Source organism: Gasterosteus aculeatus, chromosome 17 (genome assembly GCF_964276395.1).
Source record: "Gasterosteus aculeatus chromosome 17, fGasAcu3.hap1.1, whole genome shotgun sequence".
Taxonomy (NCBI): domain Eukaryota; kingdom Metazoa; phylum Chordata; class Actinopteri; order Perciformes; family Gasterosteidae; genus Gasterosteus; species Gasterosteus aculeatus.
In genome coordinates, this window is record NC_135705.1 from 14,524,463 (window position 1) to 14,543,418 (window position 18,956).

Genomic DNA, 18,956 nt, shown 5'->3' on the forward strand with positions numbered 1-18,956 from the left:
TGCAGTCGATGTTACGTTGGCAAATTCTAGTTCTCAGTTCTCTCCGAAATGCCAGAGCCGCTGAATTAGTTGATATTCATGTGGATCTTTTTTCCAAGGCGTATCATTGCGTGTCTGAAACCTAGCAATCCGCCAGCAAGCGTATCACTTGCTGTTTGTGTTCATTGGTGCCAGTGGTGACTCACAGTGGCACAGGGCCTCAAGCTTGGCTTCACCCCGATCCAGTTTTTATGTTGTATGCTTATTTAGCTGCTGTCAGAAAACTTCACGTCAGATAAAGTTCAGCCTATCAGGCCAGCAGAGGCTGTCGAGGAGGCAGAGTGGGGGAATAGGACTCTGGCCAGTATTAGCCATGTCTCGGCGGGTCAGCGTCACGGAGACCTGAATAGGTCACAGGTGGTAAAGGTTACAGTAGATGTGAGATCACTGACAGCGTGCATTCGCTGAACGAAGCTCATACTTTAAAATACCGCAGTGCCACTTTAATACACGATACAAAAATCTCCCCAGGAGAGGCCAAACGCTTTGGCTCTCAGGAATAATACTGCACATTCGCTTATTCTTCCCTTCAGCCCCCATATTGGTTCAAAGCAGCTTTTAAGATTCGTGCGAAGGCTATCATTACCTGAAAATGGGATCCCGTGAATGAGCAGACGGAAGGTTACAGCAGGAGTGAACATTAATGGTATATCGCCTTCTAGAGAGGCCTCTTCTACTGGAAGCTGGCTGATTTGTGTATGCACTTGACCCTGCAAGGCCCCAAAAGGTTCCTCGCGAGGCACATAGGTGACACATAAGTGCACACACAATGATTTTAATCTACCCAGTAGTATTATATAAATTGTGTTTGTCCTGATGTCTTTTCTGTTTTAGTGGAGGAACCATGTTGACCATAACTGGAACCAATCTGGACACCATCAAGGAGCCCAAAATGAGAGCCAAGTATGGAGCTGCCAAGTCAGAAAATGTAAGTGGTCGGATCCAGACACCCACACAGAGTTTTTATTGACAAAACAAAAAAAGCAATGACATGACTTGGCAAGTGAAACGGAATGAGACCAATATAGACGCACAGGTGTCTCTCGCTCCCTCTCCCACTGTCTCTGCTGCCTCCCTCTCTGTGGAAAATCTCATTTTCAGGCAAAACACTCTCGCCTGGGACACGGAAACGGACACACACGCACACACCTGACCCGTCGGTCAACCAGCCATGGGCCCGTTTTCTGTTTGTTTTTGATGTTGAATTTCCTTTTAGCAGTTTAACCTTTGAAATGTCAACCAGCAATAAAGCGGCTCTGGCAAATCCCTCTCTCTTCACCTAGCACCACGGGGCTCAGCTAACCTTTCTCCCGCTCACGGCTGAAAGTAAAAATATCCTTTCTGTCTCCTTTGTCAACCTCTCTGCAGTCATTTTTATTCTGCTCGGTTAATGTTTCTGTTGACATATAAACACAGTTTTGTTCTGTGCCTTTGTGTGTGTGAGCGTTTTCGTATCAGACACACAGGACATAATGTAAAGCTATTCAGCGATCTCTTTAGCCGTGCTGTATTATTTATAAACTGCTACAGGCTGACCTCTCCTGCTTCTCCGTGAGTCATTACAGTCTAATTTGTTCTTCGGTGACTGATTCAAGTGTCGAACCCCACAGGGGATTTCAAGATAATATCAACACTGATTACAACACTGATGTTATTAAGCCAGCCTCTTCCTCATTATGTCGTTATGGAGACATTTAATCACTCGTATCACATTACAGTGTTTCAGCGGTTATAATTGTTTTTGATTACAAATTAGTTAACACATTATTTTTCATGATTATTGTGAAATGTACTTTTTCTTCTTCTTGCCTTTACAGCAAACAGCGTGAAAAATGTTTAAAACTTTCTCTAATAGAAAATTAGGTCTCCACATCAAACTTATATAGAAAGTAGATATTTTATCTACTATTCACTATTCTCACTCCCATCTTCCCCATTTTCACTTCTACTCCCTCCTTTCTTCCCCGTCTTTCCCTGTTTGCTCCCCCCTTCTCTAGAACTGCACGGTGCTCAACAACACTGTGATGGTGTGTCTGGCGCCCTCTGTGGCAGGATCTGACAAAGGCTTCTTGGAGTCGGGCAGCAGTCCTGATGAGATCGGCTTTGTCATGGACGACGTGCGCTCCGTGCTGGTGGTAAACGAGACTTTTAGCTACCACCCGGACCCTGTGTTTGAACCTCTGAGCCCCTCGGGCATGCTGGAGCTGAAGCCCAGCTCACCACTCATACTCAAGGTAAATTGACTTGTGCTCTAAGCATTGATCTGTTTTGGCCCTGTCTCTATCTGGTTTTGCTTTACATCCATCACATCCTTTTTTTTTTTTCTTCTATTCCTTGTTTTTGGTTTTCAACTTCCCCTCTCACATCTTTTTCCTCTTACCTCTCATTTAGTTTTTCAACATTTCTTTCCGTTTTCTGTCGCGTCCGGTCTCCTTTCTTGCATCATCTTTCACACATTATTTCTGATGTCTGTCCTCTCTCCTTTCAAAGGAGAGGGGGGGAAATGATTCATACTTCTGAGGGAATAATGTCAGGTTGGAGTTTGCGGGGTTTTTACATCAAGGCTTTTCAACAAAGGCTACACTGTAAAGGTGTAAATATATATATATATATATCCTAAAACTCATAAGGACTCAAAAGCAGGTTAGCTGCGTGCTAGAACTTAGTTGAAACTATAGAAGATCAGTAATAGTACAGAACTGAGGTACCAGTGATGTTGAGTATTGTAAGCAACATTAAAAAGATTGCAAATGATTATTTTGCAAATAGTTCTGCGACCTCCAAGTCATTATCCAGCAAGACCAATAACAGGCTGACGGGTCTTTGAAATGATTTGCTCAACCCTGGACAGAATGTTGGCAACCTTCTTCCTCTTTTCTGGACTTTTCTTTCAACACGGCTATCTGTCAGATGTCCCTCAACCATGAAAGATGTTGTCTCTTTGGCTGCTTTCTCTCCTGGGGTTTGGAGACCTTTAAGAAATCAAGTCTCTTCCATAACACCCTCCTTTACAATCTGGTGTAAAGGAAAATCATGTTTATAAAGTGGACCCATGCTATGCCCACTGCTCAGAGTATTATCAGATAACTTCTAAAGTGAGACGTCATAGACTTGCTTACTCTTTGCTATTGAAGTAGTATGCATTTGAGTCCAGAGTGCATTCATAAATGCTTGGTCCCCCCCATTCAGTCTGGCTTTTATCATTTCACCTTTCCCCTTGAACTTCAAAGCGGCAGAAGCGCAAGAGAACATCATCATGCAATTTCATGGACAACAAAAGCCTTTTTTCTCTCGCCAATCAGTGTGGGGTTTTAGAACTGAAGAGTCATGCCTTTCTCTTCTGTAACTTTAAAATATAATTCCATAATGAAATGCCCCACCTTGCTTCGGGTAAAGAATTGTAGAAATAAGCAGCTCAGGAAACGCATCCTATTAAATAATTGAGGAGAAATGAGTTGTTTTTTATGCAATTATTTCCTCCCACTCCGCAAATTATAGTTAGTTATATCAAGGGGGGTGAGGTAGATGTAGCAGAGGGGAAGGGAAGGGAAGGGGAGAGAATTTCTATGGATTGTAATTATTGTACTTTCCCATTTCTAATGTATTTGGATGACAGTCTTTGGATGGCTTATGCCGGTCCTGACCCACCTGATAATATTCAGAGTATGCACACGTTTCACCATATTTTGGTGCCTGATTATTCAGTTCATTGCGGTAGCACAGTTGCTATGGCTACCCGCAGTTAAAACTACCTTGCACACTTATAGGCGCTGTGTCTGAACACCTGACAGGCACACGCCAGCTAATTAGAAACAAGTATGGGCTTTCTTTTGGCAGCGTGAATCGTTGCTGCCAAAGAATGATTTCACTCTGTGTAATCATAATTGTATTTGTGTGCACCACGTCAGACTTTGATCTTATGTAAGTAACCAGAATATGTTTGTGTCTCTTTCCAGGGCCGTAACCTAATTCCTGCAGCCCCGGGAAACGCTAAGCTGAACTACACGGTGCTGATTGGGGAGACGCCCTGCGTTCTCACCTTGTCTGAGAGCCAGCTGCTGTGTGAGTGGCCCAACCTGACCGGAGAACACAAAGTCACTGTGAGTAAAACTTTTGTATTTGCTTAAATAACTGATTGTCCTGCCACGGTGAGAGTGTCTTTCTTCATTATGTTTACTTGATTTGTCACGCACGGTAAAGTGCATGGGGCAATCCGGGGCAAAGTGTTAATATTCAAATGAAAAGGAGCATCATCCGTCTCCAAGTTCAATTGGTCTATTTTAAGTACCTGTTATTTTGTCGTGCCACTTGCTTTTTAGCATCTGTCGTTCGCATTTCTTTTGGCCTCCCAGCCCATCTTCTTCTAAAGCGCCTGTTCTCAATGTGGTTTCTGCTCTGCTATTCATCCCTCCTCTTTATGTCAATCCATTTCCTGCCGTTTTATTCATTCTACTCATTCTTTCCTCCCCATCCATCAGTCCCAAATCTCTTTAATTACTCTATATTTCTCCTCCCCATTCATATAGCTGCAAGTGCATAAACACACACACACACACACATCCTGTCTCTTACACCGTTGGCACTGTTTGTGACTGTATTTACGTCTAAGAAGCTTTTGATCGGTCTCTTTTGGCTGGCATCCTCCTTGGGAAAGTATTGATATTCAATAGAGAGCAAAAATGGCTCGTGGGCGTGAGAGGTCTGTGTCTATTTTTACCCTCCTCCATTTAGTATTTCATAGATGTAAGCAAGCTGAAGATGGAATAAAAGAAGAAGAAGAAAAAGAGGACACGATGGGGGGAAAAAACATACCCAAAGATTATTTTCTTATTCCTGTGTTCTGCAAGCCAGAACTGTTTTGATATGTGCGACTGTGTGTTCGTGTTTCACTGGTTCCAAATGCAGCCCGGGGGCACAGATGTTGCCTCCCTCAACCCAGATATAAAGCGTTTTGGGGAGTTTTGGCCTGCGCTTGGCTCAACACGACACAGCATGCTTTGTCAGTGTAAATGCAAAATGGGATTTAGCACTGGCACCTTGAGTTTTTTTCATCACCATTGGATTTAAAGTGATTGTGGCCAGATGTAACCTGCAAGATTATCACGTCTAATTCATTTTCGATTCCAAAATAAAAATGATTTACAGCTTTGGCTCGAACCTCTGCCAAATAGTTCTGCAAATGGACCTATTTTAAAATGTTATTTCGTGTTCTCTAAACATAATGTAACTTTCCTGTTTGTGTCCATCTACTAGGTGCGTGTTGGAGGCTTTGAATACTCGCCGGGGACCTTGCAGATCTACTCTGACAGTCTGCTCACTCTGCCTGCCATCATTGGTATCGGAGGAGGCGGCGGCTTACTCCTGCTGGTTATCATTGTTGTGCTGATTGCTTATAAGAGGAAGTCGCGCGATGCCGACCGCACCCTCAAGCGGCTTCAACTGCAGATGGATAACCTGGAGTCCAGGGTGGCCCTCGAGTGCAAGGAAGGTGAGTCTTGACAAAACATGATCAGAAGAGAGGTGACGCTGAGCGCTCAAACACAAGCTGCTTGAGTAGTGATTGTATTCTCTGGGTGCCTTTTAATATTCCTCACTTCTTGGTTTGCTCTTTATCTTTTTACCCAAATAACTCCCTTCTCCCCAAATAACTGACAAACAAACTGCGGCAGTTTCCCCTAGAAAACTCCAAAAATCCCATTTAAAGGTCCTGTCCATTTCTCCCTGATTTCTCTTCCCCTCTCTATTTCTCCCTCCCTCTTGCTGCCAACTGTCCCCCCCCCCCCGCTGTTAGGTGGCACGAGTGTGTGTGCTCCTGTGTGAGGGTGTTGGTGTGTTTCCAGAGGAGTACTTTGATCAGAGCCAGCCACCAGATGTTGGCTCTCCACCCCATGAGAGAGCTGCCTGGCTGGCCTCACTACCATCCACACTGAGAGAGGCAGAGGAAGATGGAGGTTAGATAGATACAGGCCACAGAGGTGGAAAAGTGGGGCATAGTGGGGGGGGGAGGGATTTGGCAATCACTGAAGCAGGGGCAGAGAGACTTACACACCAGCACATTAGCATATATTTGGCAGCAAACAGCATGGATCCAGTGAGAGCTTACTGATGCTGTTACTACTTTGTCTGGCAAGAGGGCGAGAAGCAGATGGGGAGAAAGAGAGAAGGAGAATACTAATAACTAAGATCATCAGACTACATTTTAATAAGAGATCACTTCACTTGTTGCTCCGCTTTAGTAAACCTCAACAAGGTAAATACATCACTTGAATGGGTGTCCAAATAACATCGGCAGGTACTGGTTTACTTCACATTAAGGGGCTTACTGCAAGTCACCAACAAAACATCAAAATAACTAAAATAACCCAGACCATATATCAACAGATCAGTCATAATTTAAAAACAAGTATCTTTTTCTTGTTTCAGGAAATTCCAAATACTAACGATTAGACAATAACTCTTCCCACAAAACGCTGGCTGGAATGAACACCATTTCAAGCAGAATGATATAAAAAAAGTGAATAGCAAATTCTGATTATCAGACAATGGTAAACATCAACTGTGCCAGTCATCCGCTCAGTGTGTGTGTGTGTGTGTGTGTGTGTGTGTGTGTGTGTGTGTGTGTGTGTGTGTGTGTGTGTGTGTGTGTGTGTGTGTGTGTGTGTGTGTGTGTGTGTGTGTGTGTGTGTGTGTGTTCGTTCGTTCACTTTATTCACTAAACTCTTCATGCCTGCCCCGCTCTTTTTTTGAATTGCAATTACACAGTCACTCACACAAACTCTCACAGTGGGTCAAACAATGATTGGCTGGGGCGTGTGGCGGTGAGTCCAAGTGCCCTGACCCTGTCCGTCCCCCACTGTCCCCACTGTCTGCAAGACGACACCAGGATGGAGCAAGGGAGATAAATAAGGCAACTTGTGAGAGGACAAAAGGGGGGGTGGATCTAAAGATTAGGAGAGAGGGGAAAACGAAAGGGGAGGCAAAAATGAATATGAATTTCGAAAACAAGAGAGAGAAAAGGAAGTTGACGTGGCAATAGCGGGAGATAATGCAGCATGGGTATTTCTGTAGACGAGGTGGGTGCACAATTATCTAATATATAAGTTAGATGAAAGACAAGCAGCTAGAGTGATGAGAACAGAGACTGGTTAGAGATGCAGAGAGAGATGGATGGCATGAGTGAGCTAAAGTAACAGAAAGATGGAGGGATGTAGCAGAGGAGGGGCAACCATAGGGGGAGAAAGGTGACCTCTAAGATGTCACTTTGAAGGGGAGAACGAGGGAGAAAAATAGAGATAGGAAGAGAGGGATAGGGTGACACAAGCCATCTGTTAGTCTGCGCTTTGGTTCTTAATGTGTTTGGTTTGTGTATCCATGTGTGTATCCATGTATCCATGTGTGTTTTGGGGCACTCTATAGGGCACACACACAGTTGAGTTAATGCAACCATAAAGCTGTATGTGTTCTCCTCGAGGGAGTTTTGTATTTACAAAATAGAATCAAGGCAGTACGGCAAAAACATAGATATGCACTTTCTTATGGGAAGTGAGTGAGAAATTGGATTTGATCCCATTTGTTCCCTCTAGATGTGACTTGTGAAGCCGCTGGAGTATACGGAACGGGTCAGAACACACACTCGTAGGGAATGGGAAATGTGTAAAAACACTGACACATGCACTCACATTAATCATCTGGGCACAATGTGTTCAGCTGTGGGGCAGGACAGGAAAAAGTCTGCGTGCGTGCGTGCGTGTGTGTGTGTGTGTGTGTGTGTGTGTGTGTGAGTATATGCCTGTGTACTCACAAGCTTATGTTCCTGTGTGCACTTCCATCCTGAACTCCCCTCCAGCCACTAAGAACCTGAACGCTTTCCCGTCTCTCTCAGCTGCTCCACACGCCTCCATCTTTTCCACCACATTGTCCCCTCTGATACGTGCTGCTACAGGATTGATTGGGGCATGAATAGTAGAAGCCATTATAGACGGGTTCTAGAGTTTATTTCTAATTCTACTATTTAAAGTTGAATTATCTGGACCACGGTTTGTGTCTGTTTTAAAGGGATAGTTCAGATTGTGTGAGGTTATTATCCCTGGTGAGTGTACTGTATTAACTGCGTACTGGCAGGCGAGTCTTTTAGCTTCGCCATTTTCTTTGCACTCGCCCTGGTGTGACACCCGCACGCCAATCCGCTGTGTGCGGCTAAACTCACACTTGACCACTTTGGTTTCGCATTACCTGGTATATATTTTTTCAGCGTTAGTGGTAATAAGAAGATTATGACGAGCAAATAATTCACTTTTGACAAAAATTGGTCCGTAGCGGGATCTCTGCCCCCCATGAACTCAGACGGGCGGACTGGAGACTCCCTGTTCTGTGTTTACACCGCAGATGGAATAACCTGTTTGTGCATTGGTTGTCATCGCCGTGGGGCGGCTTTTTAAATCACTTCAACCGTAACACTCCTTCATGCGTGGCACCAATATTGACCGTTAGTTGTTCAGGATGAGTTAATTCTATCTATTAGTCTGTTGGTCAGGGAGCAAAAGAACATCCCTAAGAGCAAAGATATGTGAGCAGCAGCAAAACATGGTTTCACTTTGAATTCAGTTTACTGTCCAAAATCACCTGACGGCTCGATAAACCTGCAGAAATCTTCTACATGTAGTGACCACTGAAACAGATTTTGATTTTGTTTGGCTGAGTCATTCATTTAGGTGCCTAAAAAACACAGCAGTATGATGGTTTGCTTGCGTACTGGTTCTCCTCTCTCCAAACTGGGGGCAAGCCAACCACCATCTGCTGTAGGTGTAATACACTACTATGGATATGTACCTCATATTAAAACACTGGTATCCATGTCATGTTTCCTAGAAAAATAGTCTTAAGTGTCTATTTGTTTTTTATTGTGAATCTGCTGACAGAATGCTCAATGTAAAATGGAATGATTTGTCATCAATATCACGATATCAGTGTCAGTTTCCATATTAAATATTTTTGTCACCTGAAACAAAAATTGAACCGCAGCACAACGCCCACGATGTATTTCTACTTTGCGCAGCCTTTGCGGAGCTGCAGACGGACATCCACGAACTCACTCAGGAGCTGGACGGAGCAGGAATCCCCTTTCTGGAATACCGCACCTACGCCATGAGAGTCCTCTTCCCTGGGATTGAGGACCATCCTGTGCTTAAGGAGATGGAGGTACGGGTCAGTAGACGGCTCTTCATTCTCACACACACACTCCCTCACAGTGTGAGTGTAAGTTGTACTGTACGTCTGTTTGGATATGCCATCAGAGATTTAGAAAAAATGCAAAGCAATGACTTTGGTCCATAGAAAAAATGGATCAATCTAGAGTTTGATTCGGTTCTTAAGGTTTCCAAAAGTTTCAGAAATCAATATTCTGTGGAGCAAAACATTTAAACATGAAGATAGATTTTTATTTGAATCTGCGAGTTTGCGCTGTCTGGGCCAGGGGTTGTTCAGGGTTACGCTTTAGAGGAGAAACATTAAAGAGTTCCAATAAAAAAATTAAATGCAAATTAGACGTTTGAAACTCTTGACTTGTATCCACCAAATGTCTTTCATCCGAAGCAGCTCCGTACTGGAGGGGTCAAGGCAGGAGAAGCTTAAGTCTCAAACTAGACAAAGATAACTTGGTGATTCAAGCTCTTATCTCAAATTTGCCGTAATGCAATAAAGGGAAGGATCTTCTTCTTTCGGGAGTGAGCAAAGTCCAGGACCGGGTGACTGTGCAGGATCAAACCTGTCTGAGGCTTCTGAAAAGCAATGCTCAATAAAACCTCTCCCCTCCACTACTACTCCTTTTTCAAGAGGGAACAATATCGCTCGTATAAAGCCAGGCTGCGTAGACACTGTAATGCAGCATGCACACAAACCTCCATTTCCCAGTATACATTAGACTGTCACACATACGTCACAGGGAAATGCACACTAGCGCAGCACTGACATGCACGTATGGCGGCGTTTTAAGAGATGCCGTATCTGCTCGTGCTATCAACTGTATTCCAAAGGGATGGTGCAGCGCGGCATTGGATTTTCATTTGTATGGCCCAAGCAATCACAGGCCACAGTAGTGCGCTAGTAAGGAGATCAATTTCTTATTACAGCATGAAACTCACATTCTCCCTCCAAGCCTCCGTTTCTCTCCCTCAGAGGGGGAGACCTGCCCGTTGCTTTGAAGGAAGAAGGGAATGGGTGGAGAGGGGAGGCTGCGTGGCATGGGGGGGGGTTAAAGAGAACTGGTAAAACGGGAGGGCATTGGGACAACAATAGGAAGACTAAGTGCAAACCCTAAAAGAATTGTCGTATTGATGATTTATAAGCAGATTTTCCCTGTTTGTAGATACATAAGTTGTTAGTGTATCTGCATGTGTGCACGTGGGGCCCCTTTTCCAATATCATCTTATATTCCTCATTCTCACTCATACTCATGAATCAATTTCTCAACTGTAACTCACATCTCCCTCTTCATGCTGATCTCCTGGCCCTAATTCACTCTTTTCTGCACCTCCCTCCTACTAATATTCTCCCCTTTTTTCCTTCTGTGTAACTTTTCTCCAATTCCTCCTTCCTTCCACTTCTTTCTGTCTTCTAACTTTCCACCCCTCAATCGCACTCCTTTCCCTCCTTCTTGGCCGTTTTCCCCCCTTAACCTTTACTCTACTTTCACACCCGCCATCCGCTCTTCATCCCTCTCCTCACACTCCCATCATCACCTCTGTGCCCTCCTATCCAGGTCCCCGCTAACACGGAGAAGGCCCTGACGTTGTTCGGCCAGCTGCTGACCAAAAAGCACTTCCTTCTGACCTTCATCCGCACCTTGGAAGCCCAGCGGTCCTTCTCCATGCGAGACCGCGGCAATGTGGCCTCCCTCATCATGACGGCGCTGCAGGGGGAGATGGAGTACGCCACGGGCGTCCTCAAACAGCTCCTGTCTGACCTCATCGACAAAAACCTGGAGAGCAAGAACCACCCGAAGCTCTTACTCAGGAGGTATGAAAACACAGAGGGGTTGAAACAACTCGGGCAAAAACATGTCACAGAAGCCTGAGGGGGGAGGGGAGGGGAGTTTGAGGTTACGTCACTTTTGTTTATTATTCTTCTCGCTGGTTTTGAGCGTCTTTGGGGTGAGACACCCCACTACAAGTGGGTACCTTGAATATTCAGCCTTAAAGAAAGAAGGAAAAAGCTACGTAATCGCTACACGCGTTATGGTGCCAAAATGAATAGTGAGAATGTAAAAAAAAAAAGATTCGTTTTTTCGTGCACAGCTGAAGTTGCGAAGCAGGAAGGCACTGGGACCGAAGCTCTTAGAGGTCTATGTGACATTACCTTGTCTCCATCTCTCAACCTTGTCCCTGTCAGGGAGGATTACACTGCTGAGTACACACACACTCCCAGTAGAGCTGCAGTCACACACTCCTCCATCCTCTCTCACCCCCACGCAGTTAGAAAGGCAGAAAGGGTAAAGGTACGAGGAATAGAGTGGATGCAAAAGGAAACAAGAGGAGGATTTACAAGGCGAAGGGTGAGGGATGGAAAGAGAATGGATTGGTAAAAGGGAAAAAGGCAAAATGAGGAGCAGTGGAGGGAAAGCATGTGATAAGAAAGAGGTAAAGGCAATGAGAGAAAGGTGGATGGTGCGGAGGGAAGGAGAGACATGGTGATTGACAGAAGGAGAGGGTGAAATGTCTTAAGGGACACGTGGGCTGAGGCAAATTGAGGAAGGAGAAACATGGGGGGGGTAGAAAAGGAAGGAAGAATAGAAAGGTTGTAGGAAGGGGCCATATGTTGAAGAAGAGAAGAGCTACGATAGACAGACAGGAAAAAGATACACGTGTTTAAGGAAAGGCACAATTAAAGAAATTGCCTCCAAATAAATTGGAACTAGGCATTAAATGATAAAAAGTTTTTTTTTCTCTCCTCTGAGAGATATTTAATTAAAAATCAAATCAAATAAATGACTCTTAGCCAGTGTGCCTATGTGAAGCTTTTTCCAATCCCCCCCTTGGTGCGTATGGTTACAACACGCGGTCCCTGCTAACTACACTAGCCTCGGGAGCTGGCCGTAATAAGCTCGGCAATTATTACACATGGTGCACCCTGGTTTTGGTGTTCCTGCAATAGATAGACTTTACAACATTTTTTAAACATTCATTTATTTTTAGACATGCACCCAGAAAAGCCAAATGCCTAATAATCTGCTCCCTTGTGAGCTCTTCTCTCCCGTGGAAAGATGACACCCTGGCATTGGGTGCATTTGTTGAGATTGGCACATTATTGGCACACACTCCTTGTGTTTGGCCGGGAAAGCTACAGCAAACCTCTTTGTACTGCATGGTTACAATCTTTGTAACGAGTGATGCAGTGACATGGTTTTCCCGAATGAAATTATGTTAAAATTCACCCACTATCATGTCCTGACATGGCCAAAAGCGTGTTCTGTCCAGGTGTATTTGCCTCCATCGTCTTCCATCCTTCCGTTCCAAGTTGCCTCATCTTTCATCCGCGATATTTTGCTGACAGCCATGAAAAAAAAAAAGAAAATTGCTCCACATACATCAAACAAAAGTCAGGGAGGGATGCGGAAGCGTAGGAGTTCACGTCTCGTTCCTGCTACAGGCCCTCGCTGATATCACCAGCACACTGGCCTAGTTTCTTGTTTTTCCCGTTTTTTCTTACTACTTCTCATTTGTCATAAGAAAGAAAAAAAAATTCTGCGCAGTTGATGAGAAAATATGTTGCTATCCTGTCATTTCTCAACAGAATGTGCCTTTCTGCTCCTCTGTGCACATGGTGCCTTGCTAATGACACAAAGACGAATGTTTAAAAGACGTGTGGGAATGTGCCCCAGATAGGCAACCCACTAACCCAGCAGAGGGCTCCTTCGTACCCCCCCATTTATCTACGAGAAATAAGGACTGGATAGTTAAGCAGTCTTTCTGTTTCTTCCTAATGTGAAAATGTGGAGGTAAATCTGAGGATGATGGGGAGAAATAATCACTCTCCTCTCTCCCACATACCGTTAGTATGCTCCCTTTCAGCTGTTTAACAAATTAGACGCAATAAGTCCATTAATTACAATGTCTTTAATTGCTGTGTTTTCATTCGCTGAGTGTTCACGTGTGTTCAAGACTGTGCACGTGTGGAGGTTCCCCTTATTACACGGCAGGTTTGTGATTAACGAGAGAAGTTAGTGAATTATACTAATTGCTGTTTTTCTAATGAAGACAAGTAGGTTTGCGTGTGTGTGTGTGTGTGTGAGTGTGTGTGTATCAAAACCAATGAATTAAGGGGGGGGGGGCGGGGGTTGCCACGGTATTTTGTTTAAATGTAGGGTTCATTGGTTATGTGCTGCTTTTGAAAGCTATTTCTCCCTCTTACTCTTTTTGTGTTATTTCCTTCTCGCCCTTCACCTCCTTCCCCTTCCCTTCATCGCTGTCCCAGGACGGAGTCAGTCGCTGAAAAGATGCTCACCAACTGGTTCACCTTCCTGCTCTACAAGTTCCTCAAGGTAAAATTGTCTGTCACACGAAAATATGCACACGGGACACACACGACTTTTGCAAGCAATAGCAAAAGCGCTGCGGTTTGAGAATGAAGAAACGCCCCTCTAACTCCCACATTGACAGCTGCAGCATTAGATAAGGCGGAGGTACCTTTCCCCCACCTTTCATGTGGTAAATTCTCCTTTCTCAGAATTGAGGAAAATGTAGTTTGAGGTGGTGTTCAGACACAGCTGGACATGTTGTTGTGATCTCCTTAGCCCGTAGTAATAATTTGTCATCTCTTTGTGTCCCTGACTGGAATTATTTTACAGCCAAGAAAGTGTGTGCGTACGCATGTGTGTGTTTGTATTCCCCTTCAGAGCCACTGGGATTAGAATAAGAGGAAAGCATAGATCTTACACAAATGCATTCTCTCATTTCTCTGTCTGTCTCTCTCTGTATCTGTGTTTCTTTCTCTCTTTGAATTCTTCTCCCTCAGATATAGAATCAGAGACACTTACTGAGGCTTAAAAATGCTCCAAATTCTTGTTTCCACATACAGACATTGTCTACATTCAAACATAGGGTGTGTGTGTGTGTGCGTGTGCGTGCGCGCGTGTGTAGGTGTGTGGTTCAGAGACAGGAGGGTGGGTCACAATGGAGAAGATGTAGAATGAAACGGTTCAGAAGTGGTTGTGGATACGAGAGGAGACGTTGGGGATGTGAACAATGTTTTAGAATGAAAACTTAAGCGAAGACCTAAAGCGCCTCTTTCTCCTGACATTTTAGCGGTCATGTAAAGAAATGTAAAGGTTCAAAAAGGTGTGAACAGACGAACAAAGACAAAACAAACAATGCTTTTATTATATTATATTTTACTACTGTATCTACCTGTGCACTGACTCGATTGAGGGAGTGGGCTGGTTGCATGGCCACTCCATTTCTGCACCACAGGTTATGTGCTGTTTCAAGTCAAATTGCAGATTTTGCTTTTATTTTCTGATGCTCTATGGCACCCTTAATCCATAACATGAGAATCAATAGAAAGGATGCATCATAATAGTTGTTACTGAGCGGCTCCCTACTCATTCAGGGTCATTCAGTCAGAAGCAATCGGCAACCGCACCGATGTGTGCCCCAAATCCTAAACACTGTCCCTCCTAAATAGGCACTGAGAAGGGGTGGAAGCAGGCAGTGCTTGTTTGTCAGACCAGCTGAACCACTGCGAGGATACGGAAAAGGCGGGCGAAGGAGAGACGGGGTCCCTACATCCCAGAGCCCGTTGCCTGGTTGACATGTCTCACACAGCAAAGTGCTTCTCCAAGCGTTTTTCACCCCTCAGTCGTTAACCTTCTATTAACTCCTCAATCAATTGCCACTCATTCACACTCACAGTCTCAATGATTCCTCTCCTTTTTGGTCACTCACTTACTCACACACACTAGCAGCGATTTACAAAGGGTGTTTTTCCCCAAAGAAGAGACACTGGGGAGATGCTAGAGTGTGTATTTGAGGGAGAAAGAAGTGTGTGTGTGTGTGTGTTGTTTTCTGTCAGTTTTAAGAGCACCATTAGCCAACACAGGCCACGGCCTTGTCCTTTACTGGTCCGCCTGTGGTTGGTTTCAAGAAGATTAGAAAAATAATTGTAGTTACTCAGCAATGTTACACTTTTTGCTGTTGTGCACTTTTTCATGGGTTTCTGCACAGTTGCATTCATAGTGGCCATTTTACCAATCTGTCTTTCTCTTGTTTTTTTATCCATCCCCTTTGTTGTTTCATTTCTACCCGCTTCCTCCTTCTTACTTCCTTCTATCGTTCTCGTCCCCTTGCAGGAGTGTGCTGGTGAGCCTCTCTTCATGCTGTACTGCGCCATGAAGCAGCAAATGGAAAAGGGACCAATCGACTCAATCACAGGAGAGGCCCGCTACTCCCTCAGCGAGGACAAACTCATCAGGCAGCAGATTGACTACAAGACTTTGGTCAGTACGCTCGCAAGTGAAGACAAACAGTTGGACAGCACCTTTGGTCTCATCGGGATAAAACCGATGCACACCTACCTTTGACACAATGCATTGACATGGATATTTTTAGTGACAACACAGATAATCTGCAACTCCCAAAGGGGAAAACAAATGGAGCCTCTCATTCTGATGAAGCAAACCTTTTAATAGTAATTAAGAGCTGCGTGTGCCCTGTTGGTGGTTAAATATGGATTTCTAATGGCAGTATGAAATGTTGATTTGCAGATGAAAAAACAGGGTCATGTACCCACATATCAAAAAGTAACACTCCCATTCTGAACTGATTTCTTGTGCTAAATGTGAGCGGTACCTTTATGCCTCTGACCTCTGCCTCCGTAGACGCTGCACTGTGTGAACCCAGAGAATGAAAACGCTCCGGAAGTGACAGTGAAGAGCCTAAACTGTGACACAGTGACGCAGGTGAAGGAGAAGCTGCTTGACGCTGTGTACAAGGGCACGCCGTACTCCCAGAGACCAAAGGCCTCCGATATGGATCTGGGTAAGGAGAAGGAAAACACAACCACACAAATTCAAGGTATACACTCAGCACAGGTGCATTACCACAGGAGGTTACGAGGGAATCTCTGAAACAGTCGGGGGACTTCTAGAGAAGAGTCTGTACAAAAATATGTTTCAAGTCAGGCTAAATGGGACTAAAATAGTGGATTGTTTGTTTTTCAATTTCTTCTCTTTCTGCGTCCCTTTAATTTCACTGGAACTTATTTTTCTGTTTGCAGAGGGATTCCTTGCAATGTCCCTCTTCTCAACCTTACCTGTATCTCCTTCTTGTGTGTGTGTGTGTGTGTGTGTGTGTGTGTGTGTGTGTGTGACAGAATGGCGGCAGGGTAGGATGGCTCGCATCATCCTTCAGGACGAGGATATCACAACCAAGATAGACAACGACTGGAAGCGACTCAACACCTTGGCTCACTACCAGGTACTCAAGCACAATATAAACGACGCGATGCTTCTTCAGACGGTGAAAGCTCTCTCCATCTTGTCGCTGTCGCAAGGATGAACTGATGGATCAACAAGGCCCACGATAGAAATAAATCCTGGGCTTTGTTGTGTTGTCCCTAAAAATGTCGTATACACTTGTTTGAACAATAACTACTCATCGATGCACATCATTGTTGCTTTGAGATTCATGCAAGAACTGTCTGCGTTACGGTTGTGATGTTTTTTTGGTTTAATTGAGCCCATTGAAATATAGCAGTTTTCATATTCAATCACTCTCGTGTCATTCAATAGAATGCCTCCTTCACAGGAGGTAACGTTGCAGTGATCGTTTGTGTGGTTGGACTCTCTATTGCTGCTGGACGATTTGTGCGGTTCTGACTGATGTTTTTGAATCCGGTTCCAGGTGACCGATGGCTCATTGATCGCCCTGGTGCCTAAGCAGAACTCTGCCTACAACATCTCCAACTCCTCCACATTCACCAAGTCCCTCAGCAGATACGGTACGAGAGAAGGTGTGTGTGTTTTGTGTACATGTACATCAGTGTGTAAAGCTGTTTGAATCCGTCTCCTAATTTGATTTGTGCAAATGCATTTCAAACAAGAGATTAGCTCGAGAAGTGTTGGACTACTTGGTGCCTCTTTTATAATTAGTTTAACCTTAAACTAATCTTGAATTTAAAATGATTAGCAGATCAAATGCTTACACCAGTGCTGTAACATTTCACGCAAATAGCCATTGGTGTACTTATGTCATTGATATATTGTTGGCAGTGAAAAATAATTGCAAACCTCTGGAGCCTGTTGCATTCTGGGTGTTTCCAACGTGCGATTCAGCCAGACCGTTCGTTCACAGACCGTACATTAACTGTCTCTGAGCTCGTATGTGTACGTCACGCACACCTAAACACTCACAAACACACCAAGCTACCTTGCTCTGTACTTCCTGTATCACACTCTCCTGACATTTTGAACCTCTCAATCCTTTCCTGCTTTGTCGCGGAAGTGACAAGCATTCAAACTGACAGTGCAGTGCTTCGAGTCACAAAATAGGAGATCACTGTCCAACAAAAGGAGGGAGAGAGGGATGGAGAGTGACAGACAAATTTATTCTGAAATGAAAGAGTGACTTGAAAGAAGAGGCTGTCACCTTTCAGAAATGCTTTTTACCTCACGTAGAGATCTTTCTTTCCGTAGCCGTCTTTCATTTGTTATTCATGTTTTCATACCTTAATTTATAGGTACGTGTCCTTGAAGTGTTGATTAAGATTAAATTAAATCTACTTTCATGCAACTACAAACTGGCACCACGCTACGGGTTTCATGTGTTATCAGATTATGTCTATTGAATTATGCCGCTACTTTCTCAAGATGGATTAAGACTCTAAAACATGTCTTGTGAAATATGTTTTCCATAAACTCAAAACGAACACTCTGACCTGCCTCTCTCCCTATTTACATCCTTTCCCCATGATGCTTAAATAAAACTAATGTTACAGTCCACAACTTGCTGCTCTTCCCGTGTTATTTTTGGCCTACTCCCTTAATTTCCCCCTGTGTCTCCTCCCTCCAGAGAGCATGCTGAGGACGGCCAGCAGTCCAGACAGCCTGCGCTCCCGAACGCCCATGATCACTCCGGACCTCGAGAGTGGCACCAAACTGTGGCACCTGGTTAAGAACCACGACCACTCAGACCAGAGGGAAGGGGACCGAGGGAGCAAGATGGTTTCTGAGATCTACCTGACCCGTCTGCTGGCCACCAAGGTATCAAGGAGCTGTACATTTAAACACACGCACTTCAAACGTCTACATTTAAACAAAAAAGAAAACACTCCAGCACATCCCTCCCGTGAAGCCCACTTTCCACAGCAGACTCTACCCCTGACCTTTGTATGGTGGTGGTCTCAATGCTCATTAACATTTTTCATAACCTTTTGGACAAAGACTCACATATGCTCAGGAATTAGTGATTGTGTCTTAATTAGGAGGTTGACCTTTGTCTATTGAGCCGTTTGGTCGGTGTTACTCGGGCCTCTGTTGGTGGCCTCAGGGCTTTCAGGCTCAGGCCTTTAGCCTGTGATCATTAGTCACCAAATTCCTCCTTGTTCCGATGATGATCTGAAAGGTTACTCGGAGTCGGGCTGTTTGTGTTGATGTCCTGGATATAGACACCTCAGTACGTTCTACCTCGATTAGTTAGCTTCTCATGCTTGTAGTCCAATGCACCAATGTCAATGTTAATCCTTAATCCCAATTGTTAATCCTAGATTTGCTCTGAAAGCTGGTTTGTTTTTTTAGCCTTTTTAACTTAACCAGCACTTCGGCAAAGACTCAATAATCATACCGGAATATGATATATATATATATATATATATATATATATATATATATAATATATAACAAATATAAATAATAATATATATAACAAAAA

General features: G+C 44.2%; 1 protein-coding gene across 5 annotated transcripts in view; it reads left to right on the forward strand.

Annotated features, from left to right (window-relative positions):
• The window catches only part of plxna1b (plexin A1b), a 159,500-nt gene that overhangs the window by 134,146 nt on the left and 6,398 nt on the right, over positions 1 to 18,956 (forward strand). For 2 of the 5 annotated variants that reach the window (XM_040203497.2, XM_040203498.2), the window contains exons 17-28: positions 874 to 967; positions 2,037 to 2,273; positions 3,996 to 4,139; positions 5,293 to 5,527; positions 9,095 to 9,243; positions 10,796 to 11,052; positions 13,507 to 13,573; positions 15,380 to 15,526; positions 15,908 to 16,067; positions 16,402 to 16,505; positions 16,932 to 17,040; positions 18,099 to 18,289. In XM_040203497.2, coding sequence (XP_040059431.2) covers positions 874 to 967; positions 2,037 to 2,273; positions 3,996 to 4,139; positions 5,293 to 5,527; positions 9,095 to 9,243; positions 10,796 to 11,052; positions 13,507 to 13,573; positions 15,380 to 15,526; positions 15,908 to 16,067; positions 16,402 to 16,505; positions 16,932 to 17,040; positions 18,099 to 18,289 — 1,894 coding nt within the window. The remainder of the gene's footprint in view (positions 1 to 873; positions 968 to 2,036; positions 2,274 to 3,995; positions 4,140 to 5,292; positions 5,528 to 9,094; positions 9,244 to 10,795; positions 11,053 to 13,506; positions 13,574 to 15,379; positions 15,527 to 15,907; positions 16,068 to 16,401; positions 16,506 to 16,931; positions 17,041 to 18,098; positions 18,290 to 18,956) is intronic. The other 3 variants (XM_040203500.2, XM_040203499.2, XM_040203502.2) reach the window with 3 other exon arrangements.